Source organism: Terrapene carolina, unplaced genomic scaffold (assembly GCF_002925995.2).
Source record: "Terrapene carolina triunguis isolate 2854851 unplaced genomic scaffold, T_m_triunguis-2.0 Scaffold951, whole genome shotgun sequence".
In the NCBI taxonomy this organism is placed as follows: Eukaryota; Metazoa; Chordata; order Testudines; family Emydidae; genus Terrapene; species Terrapene triunguis.
The window spans coordinates 6,899,162-6,926,380 of record NW_020665302.1 but is presented as its reverse complement, the minus strand read 5'-3'; the positions used below and the strand labels follow the sequence as shown (position 1 = coordinate 6,926,380).

The 27,219-nt window shown below is 51.7% G+C and overlaps 1 protein-coding gene across 1 annotated transcript in view; it reads left to right on the top strand.

Annotated features, from left to right (window-relative positions):
• Positions 1–27,219, top strand: part of KSR2 (kinase suppressor of ras 2) — a 270,259-nt gene that overhangs the window by 164,498 nt on the left and 78,542 nt on the right. Inside the window, exons 10-12 of the mRNA XM_026661240.2 lie at positions 8,297–8,465; positions 17,677–17,718; positions 19,452–19,518. Of these exons, the coding sequence (XP_026517025.2) occupies positions 8,297–8,465; positions 17,677–17,718; positions 19,452–19,518 (278 nt within the window). The remainder of the gene's footprint in view (positions 1–8,296; positions 8,466–17,676; positions 17,719–19,451; positions 19,519–27,219) is intronic.

Genomic DNA, 27,219 nt, shown 5'->3' with positions numbered 1-27,219 from the left:
TCGGGCCGGTACGGCGGGCCGGTGAGAAAGTGGCGGCCGGTTCGGGCTGGTACACAGACAATGTTAAAGTGCTGTCACGGCAGTGCTTTAAGCACCGTACTGGCAGGGCCACTGATGCGGGGGAGGCAAAAGGGGAAGCTGTCCCGGGGCCCGGCAATTGAAAAGCCCCGAGCCCTTTAAATCACCGCCAGAGCCCTGGGCGGCACGGGCTGAAGGGCTGGTTGGGGGAGTCTGACCCCAGCCATGCCTCTCCTGTCCAGGGGTGAAAGTAACTTAAAGGACTTACCGGAACTCCGGAGTCCTTAAGAGGGGGCGGGGCCTCAACCGGAAGAGGCAGGACCTTTAAATCCCCGGGGACTTTAAATCACCATCGGAGGGGGGCTCCCAGCTGCCGCCGCTACCCTGGGGCCCCGGCCTCTGGCGGAGCTTTAAAGGGCCCGGGGCTCCATTGCAGTAGCGGCAGCTGGGAGCCCCTGGACCTTTAAATCACTGCCAGTGCCCTGCGGCTGCTACCCCAGGGCTCCAGCAACGGGGCTCGGGTGGTGATTTAAAGGGCCCTGGAGGGTAGTGACAGTGGGAGCCCCGAGCCCTTTAAATCGCCACCCGAGCCCTGCTGCCGGAGCCTGGGGTAGTGGCGGTGGGGCTCCGGCGGCAAGTTAAAGGGCCCAGGGTGGTAGTGGCTGCCGGAGCCCCAGGCCCTTTAAATAGCTGCCGGTGCCCTGCCGCCGCTACCCCAGGGCTCCGGGGACGATTTAAAGGGTTAGGGTTCGGGTCTGTAGCTGCGGCAGGAGCCCCGGGCCCTTTAAATCGCCGCCCGAGCCCCGCCGCCGCTTCCCCAGGGCTCTGGCAGCAGGGATCTGGCGGCAATTTAAAGGGCCTGGGGCTCCAGCCACTGCTGGGAGCCCCAGGCCCTTTAAATTGCCTCCAGGGGAAGCCAATCCTCCCCGGTACGGCGCACCGGCTCTTGCCGGAACACTGTACCAGGGCGTACTGGCTTACTTTCACCTCTGCTCCCACCTGAGGCCCCGCCCCTTCGGGGGGTCCAGAGCCACCCGCCCGCACCTTGCCAGGAGCCCGGCTACCCTGCGTACTGATAAATCCTTTAGGTTACTTTCACCCCGGTCATGGTTACCGTAATCTGTTGGGATACTGCAGTTGGGGAAGTACGAAGCAGGCACAGACAAGCTGTTGAGAGACCACAGTCCTGCTTCTGTGCCAGTGATCTTAATTCGAAAGCATCCGGGATGAGAAATGCTGACTGGTGACTAAGAAATACTGTCTCCAAGCAAGCTGCTTGTCAGAGTTTTCCAAGAGGCCTGGGCAGCTGTTTAAGTGTAGCCATAAACTGGGCATTAAAAGTTGCCAAGTGTGCAATCCTAGTGGGTCGGAGCGTGCGAAGTTACACAAGAACTGTTCAGCTCTTCACAGTAGGTCAGGACTCCTGAGACTCCTTAGACTGAGCAGAAATTGGCCCATGTAATTCACTCCAAAGTACATCCAAGCAAGCCCCCACCTTGAATTCAAGTGGATGCCAGGGGTGCAAGTGAGAGCAGAATTTGGCCCCAAATCTGTGGAATCTCACTTCTTATTACTGTTACTTAACCGGCCACTCTCTTGACTGGACCCAACTGTCATCTGCTGGGCCCTTTTGTGAAGGAAAACTGGTCTTGTGGGGCAAGCCCAGGACTCTGGGAGTCATGTGACCTATGTTTCTATTCCTTGTTCTATCACTAACTCGCGGTGTGACCTCGGGCAAGTCACTTAACCTCTCTCTGCCTTGGTTTCCCCATCCATAACATAGGAATGCTACTGATTTCCTACCTCCCAGGAGGGTTATGAAGCTTAATCCATTTGGATGGAAAGCGCCATAAAATTCAACATGCTGTTACTGTTTGGCTCCTTTTTAGTTCAGGGGCAAGAATTTCTTGACCTATTTTCCACAGGAAAAGCAGTGACTCCCTCTGTACTTCACCCTTACAGTGTATGGCTCAGTCCTCCTTCCATCAAAGTCCATGGGAGTGTTGCAGGTGGCCATTGTCTGCCTGGAAGCATCAGAAGTTAGTAGGTGTTAATCTTGCTGGGAAATGTTTGTGTGCTTTGCTGATGGAGGGCCCGTTTACATGTGGAATTATTGAGGAGGAGCTGTTCCTGAATAACTCCATCGCTGAACACCCTTCTTCTGGAATAAGTTGTTCTGGGACAGCGGGAACTCAGAGGCAAGTGGTGCATTGCCTTACCTGGGTATAAGGGAGGTGGGAGGAGCTGTCTAGAGAAGGACCTAGGGTACGGACTGTGCAGTCCTCATAGAGGAACCTTTGGAACTGCCAAGCCTGAGATTTCCCCTCGCCATCAGAAATACCCAGGAAAAGCTCTGACTATTACAGAGCACCCAATAGCACCAATTCCCAGGTGTGATTCTCTCTGGAAGGAATGCATTCACGATTGCTTCAGCACCAGGAGGGTGTTTGAAAGGGCAAGGGCATGTGACTAGTTTTAGGACCCAGTGGGTAAGTGCAGAGCTATTCTGCTGATTCACCTTGGCAGTTAGACCAGATGAGTCTCTGCAGCTCCACATCAGGGGTATAAAGGACTGAGCATCTCCACGAGACGAGAGAGCCAGAGGGAGGGACAGGATATCTGGCTTTTATAAACTCTTAAGTTTGCAAGTGCCTTAGGGCTCCAGTACTTTAGTTAAAACTGAAGGCAAATGCCAGGAAGTCTGTATCTTCATTAGGGGGAAAAACCCTGTGTTCTTAACTGGAGTTAGCTAAGCTAACACTTTAGGTCCAGTTTTCTTTTTGTTAACTCAGCCTGGTAACTCAGGTGAAAACTGCAGACTCCTTCGTCTTCCCTAGGATTTTACTTGGCATTAGCTAACCCATGATTAGAACACACCTTTTTCTCCTAGCAGAGAAAAGGCCGAAGAAGCAATGACCTGGTGAGTGTGAGAACTCCAGCCAGGCACGAAGCCACAGTCATAAACCTGCCTATCTCAGCCCTGATGGGCTGCACTTACCTACCAAAGAATATGTCGTATGCACTCGCTGCTACATCTTCCTCTCTCCTGTCAGTGCTCCCTCTCCTCTCCGCTGCCCCATTGGATTCCTTCATCTCCTGGCCTCTCCTCTGTAGCGTTAAGGACTCTTAAGGACGGGCTCTTGGAGGTTGTGCTGTGAGTGCCACAACCTGTGCTGGCTGTACAGCATGAGGCTGACCTGCGTGAAGGTGAGGAGCTGCTGCTTATGCCTCGTTCAGTTCAGAAGCAAATGTTACCCTACGACAGGCCTGCTGGAACACAGCGAGTCCTTGGGAACAGAGTGTGAAAGACGCACCGGTGAGCTGCCTGTCGAGTACAGCTGATCACAGCCTGCAAAGATCTCTGTAGGGCAACAAGGCTGGCTACCACACTTCATGCGGTAGCAATCATGTGTACTTACAGATCACCCAGACATGAGTGAGTTAAATCCTGCAACACTCCCATGTGGGATGTAAGTATCACCTCCTTTATTTTTCAGAGAGCAAAACGGATGTTGGGGCGCACGGGTTACGTTTACAAATGCTGGTTCACTTGAGGCGCCTTGGTTCTGGGGTGCCTAACATGAGACACCGTGGGCCTGACTTTCAGAAGAGCTGGGCCCCTGCAGCTCCCACTGACTGGGATGTGCAGCACTTTTGCAAAGCAGGCTCCAGGAATCTGACGCTGCACATGTGAAAATCGGGACCGCTTCTGCAAATGTAAGGCTAAGTGACTTGCCCAAGAGGAGTGAGTGGCATCGCCAGGCGAGGAGCCCAGGAGTCCTGAATCCCTGAGATCTTTCTCCCTTAGAACATGAAATGGACAAAGCATTGGGAAAGGATGAGCCCATGTTGACCATGGATGTCTTACCTTTATTATAGCTCCCTCCTCGCTACCCTGCATTTACTGCTACGGATGTCACTTCCCCGTGAAAGGGCAGAGGGGAAAGTGAGCTTTCCCCGGGCTATTCAGCTGGGAGTTGAGCTTTGGTGAAGTGTCTTCCATCTGAGGATCTCAATCAGTAATTGAGCTTCCCAACAAGTGTCTGAACTGCCATTAGCCTCTAGGAAACTAGGGCATGGAGATCAGTGACTTGCTCAAGACCATGGAATGAGTCCGAGTCGGGCCTACAGCCCAGATTGCCTAACCCCTGTTGCGCTGCGGTAACTAGTAGGCTACACTGCCGCTCTGGCTGTAGAATCTGATTATTCCTGACTATCTTTTGTGGCTTTAAAGGAGAGGCTCCAAATCCTGCCTCTTTGATCTGAAGAATAAACTTGTTGAGGCCAGGGCCAGATCCTGCTCCCCTCTAAGTCAGCAGCAAAACAGCCATGAGTGGTCCTCGCATTCTGAAACTCTCCCAGCTGGTTTCTTAGGGGCCCTGCACCTTCCCGTTTGGGCTGCTTGGTGGCATTGCCTGCGGATGCCAATGAGGATCATTCCCCTGTCTGCCATGGAAACATGGTTACTTTGGAGTGTCTGTGTGGCGGGGGGCTGGCAGACTTTCCTCTTTGCAACAGCACCTTGCAGTTTGCTCAATGGTCTGTTCAGCCATCTGCTGGGGCAAAACTTCGCAGATGGCTCTTTGGGTTTCCAGGCACGTCTGCTTCTCCAAAACACCAAGGGACTGATCTATATTTCAACAAATCTGGTAGAAACTGAATAGAAACCTGTTTAGGGGGTTGTAAACCAATGAATCATAAAGAGCTGCGCTAATTGAAGAAGCAGGCACGGGTCCTATACAATAAGCGGCGATGCTTAGACCGCTTCTCTAATGAGGTCAGTAGTTACGCTGCAGAGCAGACACTGCAAACACAAAATGTATTGGGCTCTTTCTTTTAAACGCTTTCCCCCTACTGTTGCTCTTGTCTTCTTTATTTCTTAGGAAAGATACAGACTTTTTTACAGTCTCTGGTCCAAATTTTGCTCTGTTACCCCGGTGTAAATCTGGAGTAGTTTCATTGGCCTCAAGCGTTACTCCAGATTTGCACCGATGTAACGGAAAGCAGCACTTGGCTCACCACCTTTCCACGCTCCCTGTCAGAGCTGCTGTATGTGAACGCCAGTAAGCTCGGGCTGAGATTAGCCGGGACATAGAGTATCTAACACTGCACCTGTTGGGTTTCCAGTGTGTTTGCCATCAGGGGAAAGGCAGTGTTTGTCAATGGTATTTGCTTTAACAGCTTAAAAATAAAACGGAATGAGTGCTTTCGAAATAGCTTGTGCCCCACCAGTTCTGCTTGTAACTCTTCAGAGGCAACAAATCTAACCTGAATTTCTGTGCTCTCCAGGCTGTCTAAAACTTTAGTAAAAAATATTAAAAAATAAAACCTACAGAAGCACAACAACTTGATCATGTTCCTGCAGGGTCCATGGAAGCTGATAAGGCCAGACCTAACCATGCACCTGGCTGGTTCTTTCTCCTGCTCTGTGATAGTAATAGTAATGGTGCTCAGATTTATTCTGGATTAAATCTGACAGAGCCTGTTGAGTCTAGCTCTGTCTAATAGGGAACTTAGAAGCCTCAACAAGTGATGGGTCAGGCAGCATATGGCTTTTCATTCATTCTGAATGGCAAATTTCAAAATCTTGCTGGCTGGCTGTGTCCATACCTAGACGTTTAAAGGCCTGATTTTCAGAGATGCTGAGCACCTTTGCAAATCAGTCAATAAGGGGTCTTCGGCACACCTTTCCTCACGACTCTGCTGTTCCAGTGACTGTTGGATACTGGATGATTCTCTCTGGGATGCAACCTCTAAACCTGTGGCTCTTGGAAAATTCCAAATGGTAAAATTACCTGATTTTCTTAGGGTACAAATGATTTCTGTGGGTCCCCAAGAGACAGCAAACCCATATGGGAGCTTACAAGTAAAAAAAGCTACAGAGTCCTTTCAGTGAATTGTCATTTTGGGCCCATCATACTTTATCTTAATAGAGGTCATCATGGGAAGCAGGAGGGGCAGCGGGTAGGGTACTATACTAGGACTCAGGTGACCAGGGTTCTCTTCCTGGCTCTGCTACTAGCCTGCTAGGTGATGTGGTGCAAACTACTTCACCTCTTTTGTGCCTCAGTTTCCCCGTCTATAAAATGGGTATAATGATGCCCATCATGTAAAGCACTTTCAGCCCTATGGATGAATCATTATATATGTATTTTACTTTGCCTTTGCCACTCATAAAATCACATCAGCCATAGCCAGCTTGTAAAATTAAATAGAATATTTCCCATTAGGCCAAGTAATAGCTTCTATTTTGACACCTACTTCTATTAAAAAAATAGTCCCCCAATCTCCTATTGTCTTACCACCCCACTTCAGCCCAGCCTCCTGCGCCAGTTAATGGTGGTGATGCTTGTTTTCAGTCTGAATGTGACTGTAAGCTCCGTGGGGCAGGGATCTCCTCTTTTATATCCCTAAAGCTCCTTAGCACCAATGGTGCTATATAAATAAGAGCACAAATCTTCATTTCTGCTTGCTCCCAGAGCTGACTTGGGAAAACCCTCAGGACGAGGTGCTGTAAATAAAAATATAGCACTGCGTTCCCTGAAATGTTACATTCACGTTGGCTTGTTTGAGCCCCTCTTGGTGACCTGCTTGTGACCAGGGCCGGCTCTAGGCACCAGCGTTCCAAGCATGTGCTCGGGGCGGCACGTCTCAAGGGGCGGCATTCCGGCTTTTTTTTTTTTGCTTCGGCAGCGGCACTCCGTCCCCCCAACCTGGAGCCGGCCCTGCTTGTGACTCTGGCCAAGATTTTCATAGTGACCAAAGATTTTGGGTTCAGCTTGAGACAGCTTAGAGGGGTCTGATGTTCAGAGAGAGGGTGATCAGCATTTTCCGAAAATCAGGCCCTTTTAAGGTGCCTGGAGTTGGACAACAAAATCACTAGCCGTTTTGAGAATCTTGGCCTCTACTTTTCCTTTGCGCGGCTCAGGAGGAATGTGGGCACGGCCAATGTAGAGAGAGTCTAATATTTCAAGGCAGGTCCTACCCTGTTCCCAGATGTCCATATTATGGAGTGTCTGGTCTTTCCCATTACTAACCCATGTTTGTTTGGATGTGGGGGTGGCGGGGAGACAGGAATTCCTTATTTTAGATCATGCTGACTTCAAACCTGTCCTGCTGGTTGAGAATTTTAACGCAATCTAGTTTTAAATCATTCAAACCAGATTTGTCCATTGTCAGATGGAGAGCACATTTCCAGACTGTTTCCAGGCGGATTCTCCTCCACTCAGCACACCAGTGAGCCATTGATTGCAGTCAGCCATTCCTTCCTTCCTGGTCGGCCTGCGCCATCGGGAGCAGGCAGTGTTCTCTAGACGGCACTGTCTGTGCTGAGACAGGGAGAATGGCTGGCTGAGGCGCACTCTCTCCTGGGGAGCCAAGTTAAGAACAAGCCGCCTGTAATAAAACCCCTTCGCTTGGCTCACCCTGAAGTTGTGTCTCTTGCCTCAGTTAAATGGCCCACGAGGAAGGATCCGTCGAGAGAGATTAACAGGCAAAAGCAGGCAGTGAGGAGAACGGGGCGGTGTTTTGTATTGAGAACACTGACCAATGCTTGCAAACTTAGGTGCATGAAGTTAGGCACCTACATCGCCTACCCAACGGTTTCATTTCCAGGCATGCCGAGGGTCCATAGTGGCTGCTGACGTCAGTAGATGCTGCCAGGGGCCCAGCACCCCTGAACATCCAGCCAAGTATGTTGGTGCCCGACTTCCCACCATGGCCTTCCCAAGTGACTAGTGATTTTGGAGGTGTTCCTCTTTGGGTGCCCAGCTTTACCCGGCCCTGGTTCCCAGAGGGTGATGCCTCAGCAACATCACTAGCCGTTTGGGAAAACGGTGGTCGCCGGGGCCTCATTCTTTAGCGCCAGCTGCGTCTGAAGCCACTGGAAGCTGCCGGTGCTCAGCACCTCTGAGAATCAGGCCCCTCCATCTGAAACGTTGGCCTGGACAGAGTGAGAAAAGTGGCGAAACAGGCCCCGTTTTACCTTGTTTGGGGCTCCCAGCTGCTGGGGTGAGCAGAGCGCTCGTACTTCACTCTATAAAGCAGAGCGTCCGCTGGGACTTGGGGCCAGATGAATTGGCAGAGCCTGTGCGGGACAGACTGGGTGGCAGTGTTTGCTGCAGCCCCGTGCTCCTCCTGCTCTGAAAGCCGCAACCAAACAATGACTTGGAACGCTGCGCTGGTGACAGAGCGTGGTGAAGTCGGTCTATCTGCACTGCTCTCATAGGCTTGTGTTGTTTTTCCTTCTTCCTCTCCCCCGCCCTCCTTGTTCCTGCAGGACCATATTCCGGTACCCTATCAGCCAGATTCCAGCAGCAATCCCTCCTCAACGACATCCTCCACCCCATCCTCGCCGGCCCCGCCGTTACCGCCCAGCGCGACTCCGCCATCTCCCCTCCACCCCTCTCCGCAGTGCACGCGGCAGCAGAAGCAGTTCAACTTGCCAGGTACCTCACTGCGGGCAGGCTGCCCCCACAGGAGGCGCCGTGAGGGGCTTTGAGTAAATCGCTCTGTAGCAAAGGCAGTTATCAGTCAGTCACATGGAACTTGCTGAGTCCCCCGTCCAGGGGGGAGTCCATTCCCAGGGCTTGGCAGGGATCTCACCTCAGGGCCGGGAGCCGAGCTTCTCCCCCATTACCGTTATGGAATGCTGGGTCTGCTTCTGGGATCCAAACAAGATGTTGAAAAACTTGTGAAGGGTTCAGAAAAGAGCGACAGGACTGATTCAGGGTCTGGAAAACCTGCCTGATGGGGAGCGATTGACAAAGCTCCATCTATTTGTCCAAGAGAAGGTTAAAGAGGTGACTTGATCTTAATCTACAAGGGGAAGAGATGTCCGAGAGCAGAGGGCTCTGTAATCTAGCAAAAACCATAACTAGATCCAATGGCTGGAAGTGGAAGCCAGACAAATCCAGGCTAGAAATAAGGGGCGGGGAAAAATTTGAAGCGAGAGTAATATACCACTGGAACAACCGACCAAGGGACGTGAGGGCTTCTCCATTGCTTCCAGTTTTTAAATCCAGTCTGGGTGTCTTTCTAGAAGAGATGCTCTAGCTCCGCCAGAAGTCGTGGGCTTTGAGGCAGGAGTGACGGGGGGAGGTCCTTTGGCCTGCGTGACGTAGGAGGTTAGACCAGATAATCTCAGCGGTCCTTTCTGGCCTTAAGATCTGACTCATCTTGTCCAAGTGCAATGCCCCCTCCTGGGTTTCTTTGAAATTCACCAGCCCTGCACTCCAGTGGGAGGCTTTGCGTGCACTCAGCTCTCCATGATTTGCAGAGTGTGGTCAGAGGGAATACTGGCTGTCTCAACCAGCCCCTCCTCTGCCCCATAGAAGGACCAGGGGTTAAATGGGGGTGGGGATTAGCGGTATCCTCCCCAAACCAGCTTCCCCCACTTGAGATGCCAATGTGACGACACGGATGATCTTTCATAACGCGATGGTGCCTTCCCTTTCTTTTGCATGCTTTCGGCAGTGAAACAGTGAGCAGTGTTGACACGTCCGTTGCCATCATTAGACTCCAGAGCTAGTAGCACGTTAAAATGGACAGGGGCAGTTCCCCCTTTCTGAGCTATTGCTTTCGGCTGTATTGATTCCATTCCATTCATGTTCTGAAGCTCGACTTCACAGCCAGAAGGGCGAGGTATGTCCTCAATGAAAGCCTGGGTTCTGGCGCACAAGCTGGCTGCCTCCTGAAAAGAACAGTCACTGAACCCCCACTCGCTGGCCCATTTCAACCCTAGAGGGAAGCACCACCTCTAGGAGCAGGAATTCTCTCCCGGCCCATTCATTCTCTAGGCAGGCAGGCCACTCTTCATGGCCCAGGCAATACTCGCCCATTCTGGTGATGCTGCCAGTTAGTGCCCGTTTGTTCTTGGTAGTTCCTGTGTCATAGAAACCCATTAACCAGGATCAACACCCATTTTCTTGTTGAAGCCCTCTAAACAGCCACCCACTGGTGACCACTTTCACCTTCTGTCAGCCAGGGCTGGAATCAGACCTGTGGCCCAGCAGCGTGGCCAGTGGCTTCTGAGCCGCACTGGTGATTTTACTTTGTGGCATGTGTTCTCAGCCTGAGGGTCACCACCAGACCATGAGGGGCCATACCCATCCTCATTGCCTTATATGGGAGCAAGGTAACATGGAGTCCCAGGAGGGAAACAGTTGGGTACAGCTGTCCTAAAGAAACCAGATCTTACACCTTTCTGCTTGGCTACGTTTGATCCTACCCCTCATCTCCTTGAATCTCCTGGAAAGGCTGAGAGATGGGGGGAGGGGGATTGAGCTGGGAATAAGTAACGGTCACCAGAGAGGTACCAGACTTTGCCAGGTGGGGGAGTGGGGAGAGCAGCTTGCCAGCAGCAGCCAGCGTCTCCCATCTCTAAGCTTTCTGAGCTGCCTCCTTTGCAAACAGTCTGTAGCCTCCCCTCCCCAGAAATCCACATGCAATTGGCATTCATTAGAAAGTCAGGATGGACAATTGAGGGAAACAGTGAAGCCATGGGAAGTGCTGCAAGGAAGCACTTGAAGCCTTGATGGCCTTGTTGAGAGTTGCTTGGGAAGGAACAGCGAGTGCTCAGGACAATGTGCGGTATTGGGTGGCATTTGGTTTTTTATCTAGTAACTGCACAGGGCACTCTCTGTAAGCTATTTCCCTGATCTAAAACAGGGAAGTCAGCGCTTCTGACCCACACACAGGCCCATTAGCGGCTCCTCTTTCACCACAGGTCGTTGGGATGTTTGTTCAACATTTTAAAAAATGCAGGTATGGGACGTTTAACGAGTAAGTGAACGAAGTCTCCTAACTCTCCCGGGTGATAGACGCAGTACGTCCCGCTTATCCCTATTGCACAAATGGGGAAACTCAGGCAGGGATGCTGAACAACCTGGCCGAGTTGTGATTTCGCTCTAGCCCCTGCTCAGTCCCGACCACAGCCTCCTGAAAGCAACCAACCAAAGGCAATGGCCAAGGCCAGGTACAAGACGCGTAAACAGCGACTTCTGGTTGAGGAAACCCAGAGCAGTGCTGAGGCTTCCATTCGGGCTCCTCGCCTGGGCTGCTTCCCCTAGAGCCAAAGGCTCTGGTTCGCGTCGTGGCTGCACGATAATAGGCAGAACACACACAACGAGTCCTATCTCTAGGCTCTGCTTAATGGCTGAAGTCCACACTGTTGGATCCAGCACCAGGCAGGGGCTGTGCAAGGTTTCTTCATGCAGGGGCACCAGGCATCACGATACAGGTTTGCAACAGTCCTGGCTGGGCCATTCCTTGGCCTCCCATGAGCAGAGGCCTGTGGCTTTCTGCTTTGGACAAAGGCTCCTTTGGGGGTAGGATAAATGCAGACCACGTCGAGTCCTGCGCTACCCTTAAGCAAGTCCTAGTGCGTGGGAGGAGGCAGGCCGGGGCAAGCTTTGAAATGTCCCTCCGGGCTCAGTGCTGGCCACCAAGAAACAACCAGCGGTTCTCTGCAGTTTAGAATTGCCGTGGCAGTCGCCGGGGTGCACAGTGGCTAGGATGCTGGGCAAGGGTCTAGTCCCAGCTCTGCCACTGACTTGCTGTGTGACCTTGGGTGGGTCACTGGGCTTCCGTGCCTTAGTTTCCCCATCTGTAACATAGAAGTAATGATCCTGACCCCACCTTTGTGAAGCACTTTGAGGTCTGTGGATGCAAAGCAGCAGGTACATGCTCTTTAGTATTATTACATCCGGTAATTACTTTCAAAGGTAACTGCTAGCAACTGTAGTGACTGAGAGGATTTAAAAGCACCTACGTGTTGTAGTTGGAATCAGGAATTAGGAGGGAATTTACCAACATGCCCTGTGCCTGGTTCTCAGGAGCGGTTTTGTGGAATGGGCCTAGGATATTCCAAAGCGATACAACTCAGGCTAATGAAGGAGCCCCGTTGGCCTGGGTACCCCACTCACTCATCTCATTGTCTCCTCTCCTTCCTCCCGAGTCAGCTTTCTCACCCTATCTGGCTTCCCATTGGGACTGGCTAAACAGAGCCAGTGTCCAAGAGGAGCGCGGGAGGTTGAGTTCTCATTAACGATCCCATTTTTAGCTTCTTCTCTTCTCCACTGACAGCTCCTTCTCCCCACCAGAGGGACTAGGGTCCTCAAAGCGCTGCCCAGAACAGATTCTGTTGCAGCCTTGATCTGCAATATCATAGAGGCAAAGCTCTTCCCGTTGTCTGACAAGTGTGGGACAGGATGCTTTTGCATGGGCGTGGTCCCCTCAGCTCCGTGGAGATGTGAGCGCCCCCTCCATACTGTCTGCCTGAGGGAGAGATTTCCACACCTGTGTTTTCAATTGTATGTGTTTTAATGATGATGAATTTTGTTTAAAGTGGAAATAACAAAAAAAGAAAAGTCAGTGGCAGCCGCTTCTTGTTGGAGGCATATGGCCGTTAGAGCCGCCAGCTTGCAGTGGTGGCACAGATGCCCATAACGTGAGTCATCGCCACTGAATCATACGAGTTCATTCCAATGAGTTAATTAGACAAATTGGCATTTACACGGAGTAAACTGTGGATCGCCAGTCTCCAAGGCAGTCCATCCTCACTTCCCCTGCAAGGAGCGGAGAGACCAAGTCAGGAAAGATCAATCTCCCGAAGCTGTTACCTGCGTGGCAACGCAGAGCGAGGGACGCTGTCTTAACATGTTTCGTTAGCAGCCTCGCGCTGAGTGAAACGACACCGAGCAGTGCTTGGGATGCTTTTTCATCTCTGTGCTAGGGCTAGACCCGGGCAGCGCGTCCCAATGCTATCAAGATGCTCGGCTCAAGAATTTCAACTTCTTCAGAAGCTTTATACAGGGTTAGGAGGTTTGAAATGCAGCGACTTCTCCCCGGGAAGCCAAGAGGCGTCCCCGTTGATCTCAGCTCGGGGGAGAGCAGTTCCCGTCACACTGTGTCAGGAGTTAATCAGGAGATGCTGAGCCAGATCCTTAGCTGGTGTAAATCAGCAGACCTGTATTGGCTTCAGTGGAACGGGGGTCCGTTCTGATGGCCTGGCCAAATTCCTCTGTATAATTATATTTGGGTTCCCTGAGTATCCCCCATTGCTTTAATTGAATCCAATGTTCTTCACTGCCGCCCGTAGCTACTGTATAGCGCTGCTGCATCCGCGATTCCAGAGGGAACTGCGTTTTGGTGGTGGAAGAAGTGACTCTTATGCCATATGGACTTGATTCAACTGTGTTGCACCCCACAGACCCTGTGGGAACAGCTTGGTGTGGGGCTGGGATTCGTGCCAGGGAGAAGGCAGGTGGTTCTGCAGCAGTTCTGCAATGCAGAAGCAGCTTCAAGTTTCAGCCCAGGCTCCCAAGAAGCCTTGCTGACGGCTGACTCGATGTGCCCCTCAGTGCAGCTCCCAGGTACCCTGCTCCGGTTAGTGTCTGGACTGTGCCCGGGGGCTTCGGGCCCAGAGTGGGCTGCTGTGACACCCGTCCCATTCCCACAACCACACTCAGATTTTCCATTGCCCAGGGACCTCAGGTTGGGTTTGGAATGCCTCCATTTATCCCTGCGAGTTCAGCCATGTCCCAGGTCAGCCACTTGCACCATCTTGACACAGCATTGCACCCTAGCCTGGGTTTTCATGGCCCCGGCTAGCTTCTGGAAAGCTGGCCTGGGGAGCGCGTGGCGTGGGGGGGACTTACTTTTGGAGTGGGGTTTTGATGTAAGTGCAGTGACTGAGGGCAAGTCTAGACTACAAACTGAAGTCGACCTAAGTTACATCGACATACAGTCACCGCAGTAATTACATCACTTTCGCACATCCACACGACGCTCCTGGTGTCCTCACTGGGAGCACTTGCCCCAATTTCGCTGTGGGGCTTCGGAAAGGCAGCCCTGGTTGAAGTCAGCAATGCAGTGTCCGCACTGACACTGCGCCGACCCAACTACATCGACCTCAGCACTGCGCCTCTCGCGGGGGTGGAGCAATTACGTCAGTGGAGTGGGCGAGTTACATCCGTGGAAGCTACATTTTAGCGTAGGTACTTACAGAGTTAGGTCGACGTAAGCTGCCTAACTCTGTAGTGTAGAGCAGGGCTGAGACAATGGGGAGGGATAGCTCAGTGGTTTGAGTATTGGCCTGCTAAACCCAGGGTTATGAGTTCAAATCTTGAGGGGGCCATTTAGGGATCTGGGGCAGGAATCTGTCTGGGGATTGGTCCTGCTTTGAGCAGGGGCTGGAGTAGATGACCTCCTGAGGTCCCTTCTAACCCTGATATTCTATGATTTCTAGAACATAATTGCATTTCTCAGCTGTTTAAGAACACATGGCCCCAGCCTTCTGGCTTTAAAATCTATCTGAGATGTAAAAATCACCGGGAAAGGAGCCTGCTGTTCCGCTTCCGTGGTGCATTGTCACATGAGGTGTGATCATCTCTACCCTCCAACAGGCAGTCTGAGGAGCAGTGCCAGCTGCACTTTATGGGTAGAATCAGGCCCTTTGTTTGGCTAGAAGCACTCACCTTCCATTCAGACCGTGGGTATCTGCTTTTCGTGGAGCCGGGGTCAAGGCTGAGAGCACTTACTCCTGGATGAGAGGGGGGAAAGGGGCACCATGGGCTGTAGGAATCCCGTGGAGTTGCACCTGTCTGCTTTTGCCCAAGAACTGAGGAGAAGGCTTCAGTTTGTGAAGTATCAAATGTTCCTTTCTCACCGTACAAAACACCAATCAACTGCCTTCCCTTCTGATCGGCAAAGTGCCCCTGTGCTGGAGGAAAGAGAGCTCCCCTGGTCTTTGCCTGTGTGGTCACTGTCACCGTTTGTCTGTGTTTTGTGTGCCTTGGAGCTGCTGTGCAAAGTTTCCATGTGTAGATACTATTATATAATGACAGGTTTCAGAGTAGCAGCCGTGTTAGTCTGTATCCTCAAAAAGAACAGGAGTACTTGTGGCACCTTAGAGACTATCACATTTATTTGAGTATAAGCTTTCGTGGGCTACAGCCCACTGTTAGTCTCTAAGGTGCCACAAGTACTCCTGTTATATAGTGGCCATCATGTACTGCTGGGATGCTGTACCATACGCACACTGAACATCTATATTTTACACAAAACGGCTCCAAGTGGGCTGGACAGTCTGCCGCTCTGGGCAAAGCTAATAAAGTGGGCGAAGGCAAAGAGGCCCCAGAAAGATGGAGCTGGAGGGAGACAGAAACAGGAAAAAATTCAGAGGTGAAATAACCTGCATAGAAAGGCCTGGTAGTGGGTCCTGCAGGCAGCCATCTGCTCGCAGAGGGGCTTCTACAGTCGGAGGTGACCCAGAACACCTTCTGGTCCTTCACAGACCTGATCCAGTCGGGTACCTGGGGATGGAGAGCAAGGAAAGCTGTGCCCATCACACCCGTCTGTAGGGACAGCGTGAAGGGGGGGGGGTGCTCGAGTGTGTCAGATTTAGATTATGAAGACTGTCAGTGAGACCTAGAACTGAATTCACCTGTGTCCCCTAGAAGCTCTCTGACTGGCTAGCTGCCACTTCCTTCCCTATTGATCTAGAAAGCCGTAGCTACCTGAGATATGCTCCCTTCTCTATCTGCCACTGGGACAGCTGAGACCACCCGGGAGGCTGTTGACAACAATCCCGAGACTGATCACTGAAGGGATGAGGGCAGGGCATTTTCAGAGAAGGGTCTTTGGCTAGAATTCACCTTCCCCATGGTCCTGGTAGAGACAGAGGCCTCTAGGGTATGTCTACACTGCAGTCAGAGGTGTAGACATACCCAGGCTGGCTTTGATCTAGCTTGAAGAACAATAGGGGTGAAGCCAGTACATACCCAGGGTCCTGAACTGGGGGAGGCTAGCTTGTGCCACTGCCCGTGCTGCTGCAACTAGCTAGCTAGATCCAAACCAGCTCGGATGTGTCTACACGCACTGTAATCCCACCTCCCGACTCAGCAGAGAGAGACCCTAAGCTCATCTGTTTTCTCACGTTGCCGCCTGAGGGGCTTGCGTGTGAGTTGTGTATATGGGGCTGAGACTGGTTGTGCTGATTTTGATCAATGTGTCAGTGTAGCTGTACGGGGGGGGGGCTATGAGGGTGTTTGCACTACCGCAGGGGTGGCCAACCTGAGCCTGAGCAGGAGCCAGAATTTACCAATGTACATTGCCAAAGAGCCAGAGTAATACATCAGCATGCCTTCCCCCCCTTCCCGCTCCCAGCACCTCCCGCCCACCAGCAGCCCCCACTGATCAGCACCTCCCCCTCCCTCCCCGCACCTCCCGATCAGCTGTTTCGTGGCGTGCTGGAGGCTCTGGGGGGGAGGAGAAGGGGGAGGAGCGAGGGCACTGCAGGCTCAGGGGAGGGGATGGGAAGGGGTGGAGTGGGGGGAGGGCCTGTGGCAGAGCCGGGGTTGAGCAGTGAGCACCCCCTGGCACATTGGAAAGTTGGCGCCTGTAGTTCCAGCCCTGGAGTCGGTGCCTGTACAAGGAGCCGCATGTTAACTGCTGAAGAGCCGCATGTGGCTCTGAAGCCACAGGTTGGCCACCCCTGTGCTACGGGGACAACAGTGGTGGGCACATTTTTATAAGTAGAGCCACTCACTTCCTGGGCAGTGAGCTGTCTTGGCCCAGCTACTGTGCTGCGATGGCACTGACAGGGAAGGGAGAGGATGGGCTGGCTGATCTCCAGTGGCTTGGTAAGAAGCAATAATATCAAAGGTCGTTCTGTTCCCCACACCTTTTAAGAGCCATCCTTGATTGTTAACTGCCCTCAAGTTACCAGCTGTACCTCTCAGTTAATCAGTTGCTTAATGGGTGCCTGGTGCCTTAGACATGTGGTCTAGAAATGTCAAAGGAGTCCAAAGGACTTAAGTGCCCAAATCCCATTGGCTTTCAATTGGGTGGCCAAATCCCTCAGGTGGCTTTGGAAATCTCAGCAGCAAAGTGCTGCATAACTGCTAAGCTAAGAGCGGAAGACTATAGAATGAATTTTGATGGGTAACATGGCTCCTAAACAGATCTAGGGCACGTAAAGCAGCCAGATGCTGGCCTGGTGACCTAGTTGTGTCATGGCTGTTGTTATTGAAGTGCCGTCCACAGACTTGGCATTTGCACAAGGTACAAAATACCCAGTCCCTGCCCTGAAGAGCTTACAGTCTAAGGGCATGTCTGCACTTCAAGTTGGAAATGTGAATTCCACCTCGAGGAGACATACACACGCTAGCTCTGATCGGGTTAGCATGCTAAAAATAGAGTATAGCCGCAGGAGCACGAGTGGCAAGAGGGGCTAGTTACCTGAGTACACACCTGTCTGAGATGCTAGGTGTGCATTTGGGGCAGCTACCCCTCCCGCCCTGCTGTGGCTACATTCTATTTTTAGCATGTTAGCTCAATTTAGCGCTAGCGCGGGTATGTCTCCTCAAGCTGGAATTTACATCTCTGGCTTGAAGCGTAGACGTACCCTAACTAACAGACACAAAGGAAACGGGGTGTGTTTGTGAGAGATGTAACTGAAGGCAAGTCCGTGTCCTGCGCTGCCATGTGGGACAGTGAGATCAGACACCCAATTCTGGTCTCTTACTCCCCGGTCCAGCAGAGGCTGGATGCTCTGTGATGCAGGACGTAGAGGTTTTGCAGACGCCGCCCTTCCGATTGTGCTGTGTTGCCCTGACGTTGCTCACTTTTTTAACTTCTTCCTTTCTCCATTGCAAGCTTCCCACTACTACAAGTACAAGCAGCAGTTCATTTTCCCAGGTAAGTCATTTCAAAGTGATCATAATCAATCGCCGTAACGTAGTGCATGCAGAGTTACCACTCTCTGATTTAGGAGCAGCAATACTCCTGTCCTGAGTTGCATGCCTTACTGTCATCATTTAGGGATCTGGATGGTGTATGGGGTGGGGGATGGTCTTTAATCAGCTGGGATTTAGAGGGTGGGGAGGGGTTTTGGATGTGTTCCTTCTAGAAACAAATCATATGAGGATGATTTGACTAAATTATTGAGGGTGAAATTCACCCCCTGTGTAGAGGGTCAGCTTAGGTCTCTCAGAATATGGGGGTGTGGGGGTGAATGATACCTGTGCCTTGTGCTGGCTTTCTGCACAGGGGTGAGTTTCACCCTATAGCGAGTAAATTCACCCAAGAGTTTGCAGTGTTTTTCAAGTGGGCCGGTCTCTTCTGAGGCTGTCCTTAGGGCTAGTGTTTTCTGTGGGGAGGAGAGATGTAGTATTAGATGAGGAAAAGGAACTGGCGGGAAGCCCTGTTTGTAGGGTTTTCCCCTGCCCTGATCAAGGTCATGTGACAGGAGGTTTGGGAAGCCATGAGGGTAAGAAACAGGTAGTTTTTTTTTTAAGGTTAAATCCATCCCTAGGCAGGTTTGGTTTTTGTGACTGTTTGTCAGCTGAGCTATTGAGCCTAGAGAAGAACATCGATGTGATGTTCAGCACACATGGCTGCGAGCCGTGGCACGGGAGGGAGGGGCGGGTCAGCCGCAGGATGCAAGGAGAAACCTGCCAAGGGCAAGAAGTAGCTGTGGAAGCATCTGCTTCCTCTGGCTGTGACTGTGAAGGGTGAACTTCACATTAAACCAAGGCAGCCAATGCCAGCTGGAGAAGCTCCTCATTGGCCTTGTTTACTGACTACAAGGTCCAGAGGAACTGGTAGAGTCTCTCAAGGTCTTTTGTCCATCCTCTGGGGGTCTCCCTTCCAGTCTAACACCAGCTGCCTCCGTCAAGCCCAGAAGTGGCCTGATTCTCCACTGCTTTGTTCCTCGTGGAGTCACAGGCTCTTGTGCAAAGCGCTGAGGGATGTGGAGCATCCTGGCGTGGTAGCTTTTTGTCCCTGCTTTGCCCAGTTGTCTGTGGCTCCAGTAGGTGCAGTGCCATGGGAAAGTGGGCCTATAGGCAGTGCTCAGTGGGAGCCAGGATGTAGCCACTTCATCTCATATTTCCTTTTTCCTGCCAACCTCTCTTCCCTTTCTCCGCTTTCTCCTCCCCAGCCATCCTTCTCTGCTTTCCCCTGCCTCTCCAGGGCCCTTCCCCTGCCTTCCCCTGACTCCCTTTGAAACAAGACTTCCTTTTCTCCTTCTCCCTCTTCCCTGAATGCTCCGTCCTGGTCTCCTGCCTCTGGCTGGGCCTTCCCCTGTCAGAGGCAGTTCTTCCTCACGTTGGTTGGTTGACTGACTGGAGGTGCCACTGCTGAGGCAGTGCTGATGTCAGCATGGTCTTGGTTTGGGCGCAGTTCTGAGATGGGATAGAAGAGAGAAGTAGAGACACTGGGCTTGATTCTCCTCTCCCTTATGCAGGTGTGACACCATCTCGGTGAGTGAGAAGAGATTGTGGGCCAGGGACTTGGGGAACCCCCAGAAAATAATGGTTGTCTTACTGCAAACAAACTGCCTAGCTTGGAAACTAAACTCATGGCAGCTCTGCTCTACCTACAGTGTGTCTTCCTCTCGGTTTTCACACTCAGCTCTCCTTTGTTTTCAGATGTTGTGCCTGAGACACCGACCCGAGCACCTCAAGTTATCCTTCATCCGGTGAATTCTAATCCAATGTAAGTGGGTCTCTTGCCTTGTCTTTTTACTTCCTCTTCACTTTGTGTTCTTCACTCCCTTGCACCCCCGCTCTTGAGGATCACCTGCTGGGGACACAGGTCCCTTCACTGGTTGCATGACTGACAGCTGCCTGCTTGCTCTGGGCAAAGGTCATCCATGGAAGAGGCAAACTGGTTTATTTTGGTAAGCAGACCTGTGCTGATGGATCCTCCTGTCCGACTAGGGCCAGAATTCCAGGGGAATGATCAGAATGATCACAGTGGGGACAGGTGCTCTGTCAGTTGCCTGTGGATTAACAGCACTAAGATGTGACGATTGAGCTAAAGAGGCACATGGCGTATGCAGTCCCAGCCTCCCTTGCCATCCTGGCTGCCAGTCTCCTTAACCGTCCAGTTCATAAGAACATAAGAACGGCCAGACTGGGTCAGACCAAAGGTCCATCTAGCCCAGTATCCTGTCTTCCGACAGGGGCCAATGTCAGGTGGCCCAGAGGGAGTGAACCTAACAGGTAATGATCAAGTGATCTCTCTCCTGCAATCCATCTCCACCCTCTGACAAACAGAGCTAGGGACACCATTCCTTACCCATCCTGGCTAATAGCCATTAATGGACTTAACCTCCATGAATTTATCCAGTTCTCTTTTAAACACTGTTATAGTCCTAGCCTTCACAACCTCCTCAGGCAAGGAGTTCCACAGGTTGACTGTGCGCTGTGTGAAGAAGAACTTCCTTTTCTTTGTTTTAAACCTGCTGCCTATTAATTTCATTTGGTGGCCCCTAGTTCTTATATTATGGGAACAAGTAAATAACTTTTCCCTTTTCACTTTCTCCACATTATCATGATTTTATAGACCTCTATCATATCCCCCCTTAGTCTCCTCTTTTCCAAGCTGAAAAGTCCTAGCCTCTTTAATATCTCCTCATATGGGACCCCTTCCAAACCCCTAATCATTTAAGTTGCCCGTCTCTGAATCTCTTCTAATGCCAGTTCAGTCTCACCTTGTAATTTACTCCTGTCCCCTCCCATGGTCTGGCTTTTGTTCCCTCTCCTTCCTCCACCATGCTGCCTGGGTGCCAGCAGGGGGTTGCCTGCAATCTGTTCCAGTGCCCAGCCTGGAGCAGCAATTACAGGGAAAGTCTGGTTTCGCCCCAGCCCTGGGATGGAGCGTGTTCAGTTGGTCTGTGGAGATGTGCAGTCTGGTCAGCACTAGAAGCTGTGAGAGACTTGAGCACGCTCAGTGAGGATGGAAACTTCAAAGATTTGACGGCCTAAAAATCTAAGAAGTCTCTTCTGAGCATGTGCAAACTAACAGTTTTCCAAGGGCTTATAATTTGGCCAAATTGGGGTGCACATTCCTGACACAAAGGCCAGCCTCCTGCCAAATTTCAAACTCCTATTTCAAAGCACAGGGACGCGAGAGCTGTTCAAAGAAAAGGTTGCAGTACTTTTTCCCCCTAGCCTCGTTCTCAGAAACGGCTATACCGTTTTGTCTGAAATAAAATAATAAAAAAAAACCAGTCTGAAGCAGACACCTATCATGGAAAACTTCATAAGAACAGCATAGTGGGTCAGACCAAAGGTCCATCTAGCCCAGTATTCTGTCTTCTGACTGGCCAATACCAGGTGCTTCAGAGGGAATGAACAGAACAGGTAATCATCAAGTGATCCACTTCAGCCACATGGTTAAAGTTTGGAAAAATTCGATGCAACTGAAAAGAGGAAGCACTGGATCACCTTAATAAAAGCAGCACTCCCAGCTCCACCAATAATATTTGTTAAGATCCCTAAAGTTTGCATTAGGCATCTAAATAACTCCTGAAACTTGGTCTATAATTGGCAGCTAGGAAAAGCTCTCCCCAGTGGCCTTTGTTTTTGCTTTTACTTGTGGCTGCTTTCCCTGTTTAGCTCAGTGTTCCCTACGATCTTCCTGGCGGATGCTCTGATCAGCATTGCATTAGCAGCATCCAGCAGCGCGGTTACATTTCAGGAGCCGTTGCCATTCCTTTTTATAAACTCCACTTTTCGGGGATTATATAACTCAGAAATTTAGCAGATAAGATCCCAGCCCAAACAGAAATGTAGTTTCTATCAGGATCGTCCACACTTTTCTGAATAGATTGGTAACCTGCTGGGGGAGGGGGGGCCCTAAAGAATTGCATCTGTGTCCAAGTGAGGCCATCTGATTGACAAAGGCAGAGCTTCTGGTGGCTTGACAAATAATGCCATGATGGTTATTTGATAGCCTGTGTCTGAGTCAAACTAGAGGTTAAAGTCCACTTTGCAACTCAAGCGAATGCAGGAGAGAGATGGAGATCTTACACCCAAATTCCCCTTGCTTCCTTCAAGCATAGTTAGACCTTGTGAGATGGGTTGTACAGCGGTCACTCCTGCCTTCTGGTACATAAATAAATACATTCACATCAGAGGCATGTTGTAGTAAAGTAAGCTCAGGTATGTGGAGAATTTATAAAGCTTTGGGCCAGATTCTGATCTCACTTACACCAATGAAAATCTGAAGTAACTGCATTGACATCACTGATGTTACTCTGGATTTACCACCAGAGTAATTGAGAAGCAGTGAGTCGATTTGGAAAGCAGGCTATAATCTCTACACTCGTAGAAATACGTATCATTATTACTACTATTATTAAAAGCAAGGGGCGGAAAACTGCTTACCTGACTGTACAGCAGGTATAACACATAGAAGCAACATGGTTGTGTGTTAGTCTGGTATTTGCTACAGTTTTCATCTGCGTAGTTTTTTGCCAATTAAACTGTCAGGACTTTCATTTATACTGATTTTGTGCAACTATAACTCCATGGATTCCAGTGGAGTAACTCTAAATTTACATTGGCACGTGACAGGGTGGTCAGTTCTTGTCTTAAAATTTTCCTCTGAAAGGTTTCCCCACCACATTTAACACTTGAGACCTGATTCTCATTGACACTTAAGGCCCCATTACTCTGCTCTGGCAAAATAGTCTTGGTATAAATGAGAAGTAGGCTCCAGAAATGTAAAATACCTAAAATGAGAGCGAGAAGGAATGACCAGAGAACGGAGTGTGCAGAGAGGACACAAAGCAGTCTCTTCACTGGATGTAAACTGGTACAGCGGTCTGGGATAGAGGGACCTGGAGGATTTAACTGAGAGTATGTCTACACTGGCAGTGTTACAGTGCCGGCAGTTCCAGCGCCGCTCAGAGAGCGCTGAAGGGAAACCACTGTTGTGTGTTCACACTGTCAGCTGCCTGCGCACTAGCGTGTTCACACTTGCGGCACTTGCAGCGGTATTCAGAGTGGTGCATTCTGGGCAGCGATCCCACAGAGCATCTCTTCCTCTTCTGCCGCAAAGAGTTGTGGGAAGGCAGAGGGGGTCACAGGGCATCCTGGATCCTGTCCCAACGCCCCATGATGCATTGCTTCGCATCCCAGCAATCCCTGTGCTTCTGTCCGCATTTGGTGCCATCTTTCAACGGTTTGTGTACTGCGCGCTGTGCCTCTTCGGTCTGCAGGAATGGATCCCGCACCGTTGACCAATATGCTGCTCACTCTCACTAAACCGTCACGAGTGGCAGTGAAGTTATTCCTTAAACTACAAAAGCAAGAGGAGTGCGGCATTGATCTCGCCATGTGTAGTAGCTACGACACGAGATTGCTTGGGGCATTCATGGAGGTGCTGACCACAGTGGAATGCCGCTTTTGGGCTCAGGAAATAAGCACAGAGTGGTGGGATCACATCGTGATACACGTCTGGGATGACGAGCAGCGGCTGCAGAACTTTCGGATGAGGAAAGCCACATTCATGGGACTGTGTGATGAGCTTGCCCCAGCCCTGCGGCACAAGGACACGAGAATGAGAGCTGCCCTGTCGTGGGAGAAGCACGTGGTGATTGCACTGTGGAAGCTGCTACTCCAGACTGCTGCCGATCGGTCGCTAACCAGTTTGGAGTGGGAAAGTCAACTGTTGGACTCGTGTTGATGGAAGTGTGCAGGGCCATTAATCGCATCCTGCCCCGAAAGACTGTGACTCTGGGTAACATGCGTGACCTTGTGGCTGGCTTTGCACAAATGGGCTTCCCTAGCTGTGGAGGGGCGATAGATGGCACTCACATTCCAGTTCTGGCACCAGACCATCTAGCCACCGAGTACATTACTTGGAAGGGGTATTTCTCAATGGTTCTCTGGGCGCTTGTGGATCACCATGGGCGTTCCACAGACATTATCGCAGGCTGGTCTGGAAAGGTGCATGACGCATGCATCTTTCGGAACATGGTCTGTTCAGGAAGCTGCAAGACGGGACTTTCTTCCCGGACCAGAAGATCACCGTAGGGGAAGTCGAAATGCCCATTGTGATCCTGAGAGACCCCGCCTACCCCTTAATGCCGTGGCTTATGAAGCCATACATGGGGCACCTTGACAGCATAGGCGCCGACTCTGGGGTGCTCTGGGGCTGGAGCACCCAAGGGGAAAAATTAGTGGATGCTCTGTACCCACCAGTAGCCAAGGTCCTCTCTCTGCCCTCCCGTCCCACCTCACTTCCACCTCTGCCTCCTCCCCTGAGCACGCCACGTTTCCGCTTCTCCGCCTACATCCCAGTGCTTGCCGCTGCCAAACAGCTGTTTGGCGGTGTCGCAAGCTCCGGGAGGGTGGGGGGAGGAGCAGGAATGTGGCGCGCTCAGGGGAGGAGGTGGGGAAGAGGCGGGGCCGGGGCAGGGATTTGAGGAAGGAGTCGGAATAGGGGCAAGGAGGGGGCGGAGGTGGGGCGGGGACTTTGGTGAAGGGGCTGGCAGGGGGCGGGGCAGGGGTGGAGTCGGGGGGGGGCTGGGGGTAGAGGGGGGTCGAGCACTCACCAGCACGAGCAGAAGTCGGTGCCTATGCTTGACAGCAGCAAGGAGCGGTTCAACAACAGGCTGAGCAAGTGCAGAATGACTTTTGACTGTTTAAAGGCCTGCTGGCGCTGCCTATATGGGAGGCTGGGCCTGGCTGATGACAATATTCTTATGCTTATAGCCATGTGCTGTACGCTCCATAATGTTTGTGAAGGGAAGGATGAAAGCTTCACTCAGGGCTGGTCCGCTGAGGCTCAGCGCCTGGAGGCTGAATTTGAACAGCCAGAGACCTGGGCCATTAGAGGGGTGCAGTGCGGGGCCATAAGGATCAGGGATGCCTGGAGGCAGCAATTTGAAGCAGAAAGCCACTCATATTTGTTGCTATGCTCGGGAGTGCAGTGCTTGTAATGCTAAGAGGTGATTGTGATTGGTGCAGATGATGCACTATGAAGGTGTAAGAATATTGCCTGTTGCTTTGCAGGGCTCTGTCTGCTTTCAGTTAATGGAATAAAGATTGCTGTCAAACCAAACCAAGCCTTTTATTAAAAAACAACAATCAGAGGAGAGAGACAAACAAAAAAACACATCAGCACTGAGGGGGGTGGGGAAGGGGAAGGGTCCCAGGAGGAGGTGGGGTCCCAGAACGGTTAAAGATTTGTGTATGTCCACGTATCATATCCAACCTTCTCCTTTGGAGTATAGTGCAGCGGGTACTGTACTTCAGCAGGGCTAAACTGCAGCGGGATGGGTGTTGAGTGCAGTGGGTACTGGGAGTCCGCAGGGCTGGACTGTGACGGGGCAGGAGCGGAATGCAGCGGGTACAGACTGGAGCCAGGAGGTTGATAAGAGTGTGTTGGCGGTGTCTGGGGGGGCGCATGGGAAAGAGTTTTGCGATAGCGGCTGCAGGGGTGGACGGGCGTGGAGCTGCTCGGTTTTGCTAGTAGCTCCTGGAGCGTGTCCGCTTGGCGCTCCATAACGTTTAAGAGCTGCTCCGTGTCTTCGTTCTGGCATGCCACGTTCTCCTTTCGGTCCCTCTTCTCGCTGTCCCGCCACTCCTTCAATTCCTGTTTTTCGGCTGCGGAGTGCATCATGACATCACGCAGAAAGTCCTCTTTAGTTCTTCGTGGCCGCTTTCTCATTCTGCGCTGCCGTTCAGCCGGCGCTAACAAAGAGGGAGGCTGGGCTCCCAAGGTCTCATCTGTGAAGCCAAAATGCAACATTTTACAGAAGCAGTATTGTTTGCACCACACAGGCCACTGATTTAAAACACAGCCACTGTTCACATACCTGTCACTAATTGGCTGACCCCAGGCAAGCACACATGAGCCACAAGCCCCCCCAAAATGGTGAGTAACTGCAGGAGCAGGGGAAATCAGTGTTCCAGGACCGTACTGTACACTGGGCACGTGGCTCTTGGGGAGAGCCAGCACTGTAGGGGGGTATGTGGCTTATAATCATTACTGTCCCCACATTTTCCACAGGCTGTGTTCATTATGGAAGATATCTTGCTGCTGAGGGTGAGCAGGGAATCAAGGGAGGGTCTTCTCCAAGCCTGTGGCTTCCGCCCTGGCCCCTATGCGGCTCACCTGTGTGCAGCAATGGTCCCCCCCCAGTGATGGCAGAGTGGCGCGGGAAAGTTACCATTAATGGGGCAAGAAACAAAGCAGCTCTGCCAAAGAACCTGCGGCAGCGGATTGCCCAGTATCTCCATGAGAGTTTCCTAGAGATCTTTGAGGCAGATTCCCATCATGTGAGGGAGTCAATCAACACCCTGTTCTGCCGCTCAGACTAGGCATGTGGTGGTACATGCATCATACAGACACAAGCCTGCTTTCTGCAACTCTCCTGCCCCCAACAACTCGCCTCAGCGATTCCCAAAAAATCAAAGCCACTTACCAGGGGCCTCCTCTCCTGTTTGCGCTTCGCCAAGATCCGACAGCTGTGACTGACTAGCCTCCTCCGGGGTAGAGAAGAGCTCCTGGCTGCCTGCACCTGTGACCTCCAAGTCATCCTCTGCCGCTGGGTCCCCCTCCACATCCTCGTCCAAGATTTCCTTCTCCTGGCTCGGTCCACTCTCGACTGGCACGCGAGCCACCAAAGTATCCACAGTGGCCTTCGCAGTGGAGGTGGGGTCGTCACCGAGTATCGCGTCCAGCTCTTTGTAGAACCGGCAGCTCATGGGCACAGCCCCGGAGCGGCGGTTTGCCTCCCGTGCCTTGTGGTAGGCGTTCCGCAGCTCCTTCACTTTGACCTTGCACTGCAGTGTGTCCCAGTCATGGCCCCTTTCTGTCATGCATTGTGGAATCTGTCCGTAGGTATCATAATTCCTACGGCTGGAGCACAGCTGGGACCGCACAGCCTCCTCTCCCCAAATGCTGATGAGGTCCAGCAGCTCGGCATTGCTCCAAGTGGGGGGATCGCCTTGTGTGTGGAATTTAAGGGGTGGGGATGATGGTTGGTCACCTGAGGGCAGGGCAGTAGAGTTCAAACCAATGACCAGAGAGGCGAGAACAGGCATTGTGGGACATCTCCCGGAGGCCAATCGCAGCGCTATAATCGACCAGGGTGTCTACACTGGCACCGTGGCGCTGTAGCCCCGGCGCAGAAAGCTGTACGCCTCTCATCGGGGTGATTTTTTTACAGCGCTGCAATGCTCGGTTTCTGCGCACGAGGTGGCTTGGCAGTGTGTACACCTCGGGAGTTACAGCGCAGAAAGAGAAGCTTGCCAGTGTAGACAAGGCCTGACAGTAACATACAAGTGAAAGGTTGAATCGGCAGCTGCACATGATTCAGCCTAAACCGAGCAGTGCTTAACAGCGGTTTGCAGAAACAAATATTGTAATGGTCTCTGATACTCTAATAGCAATTAC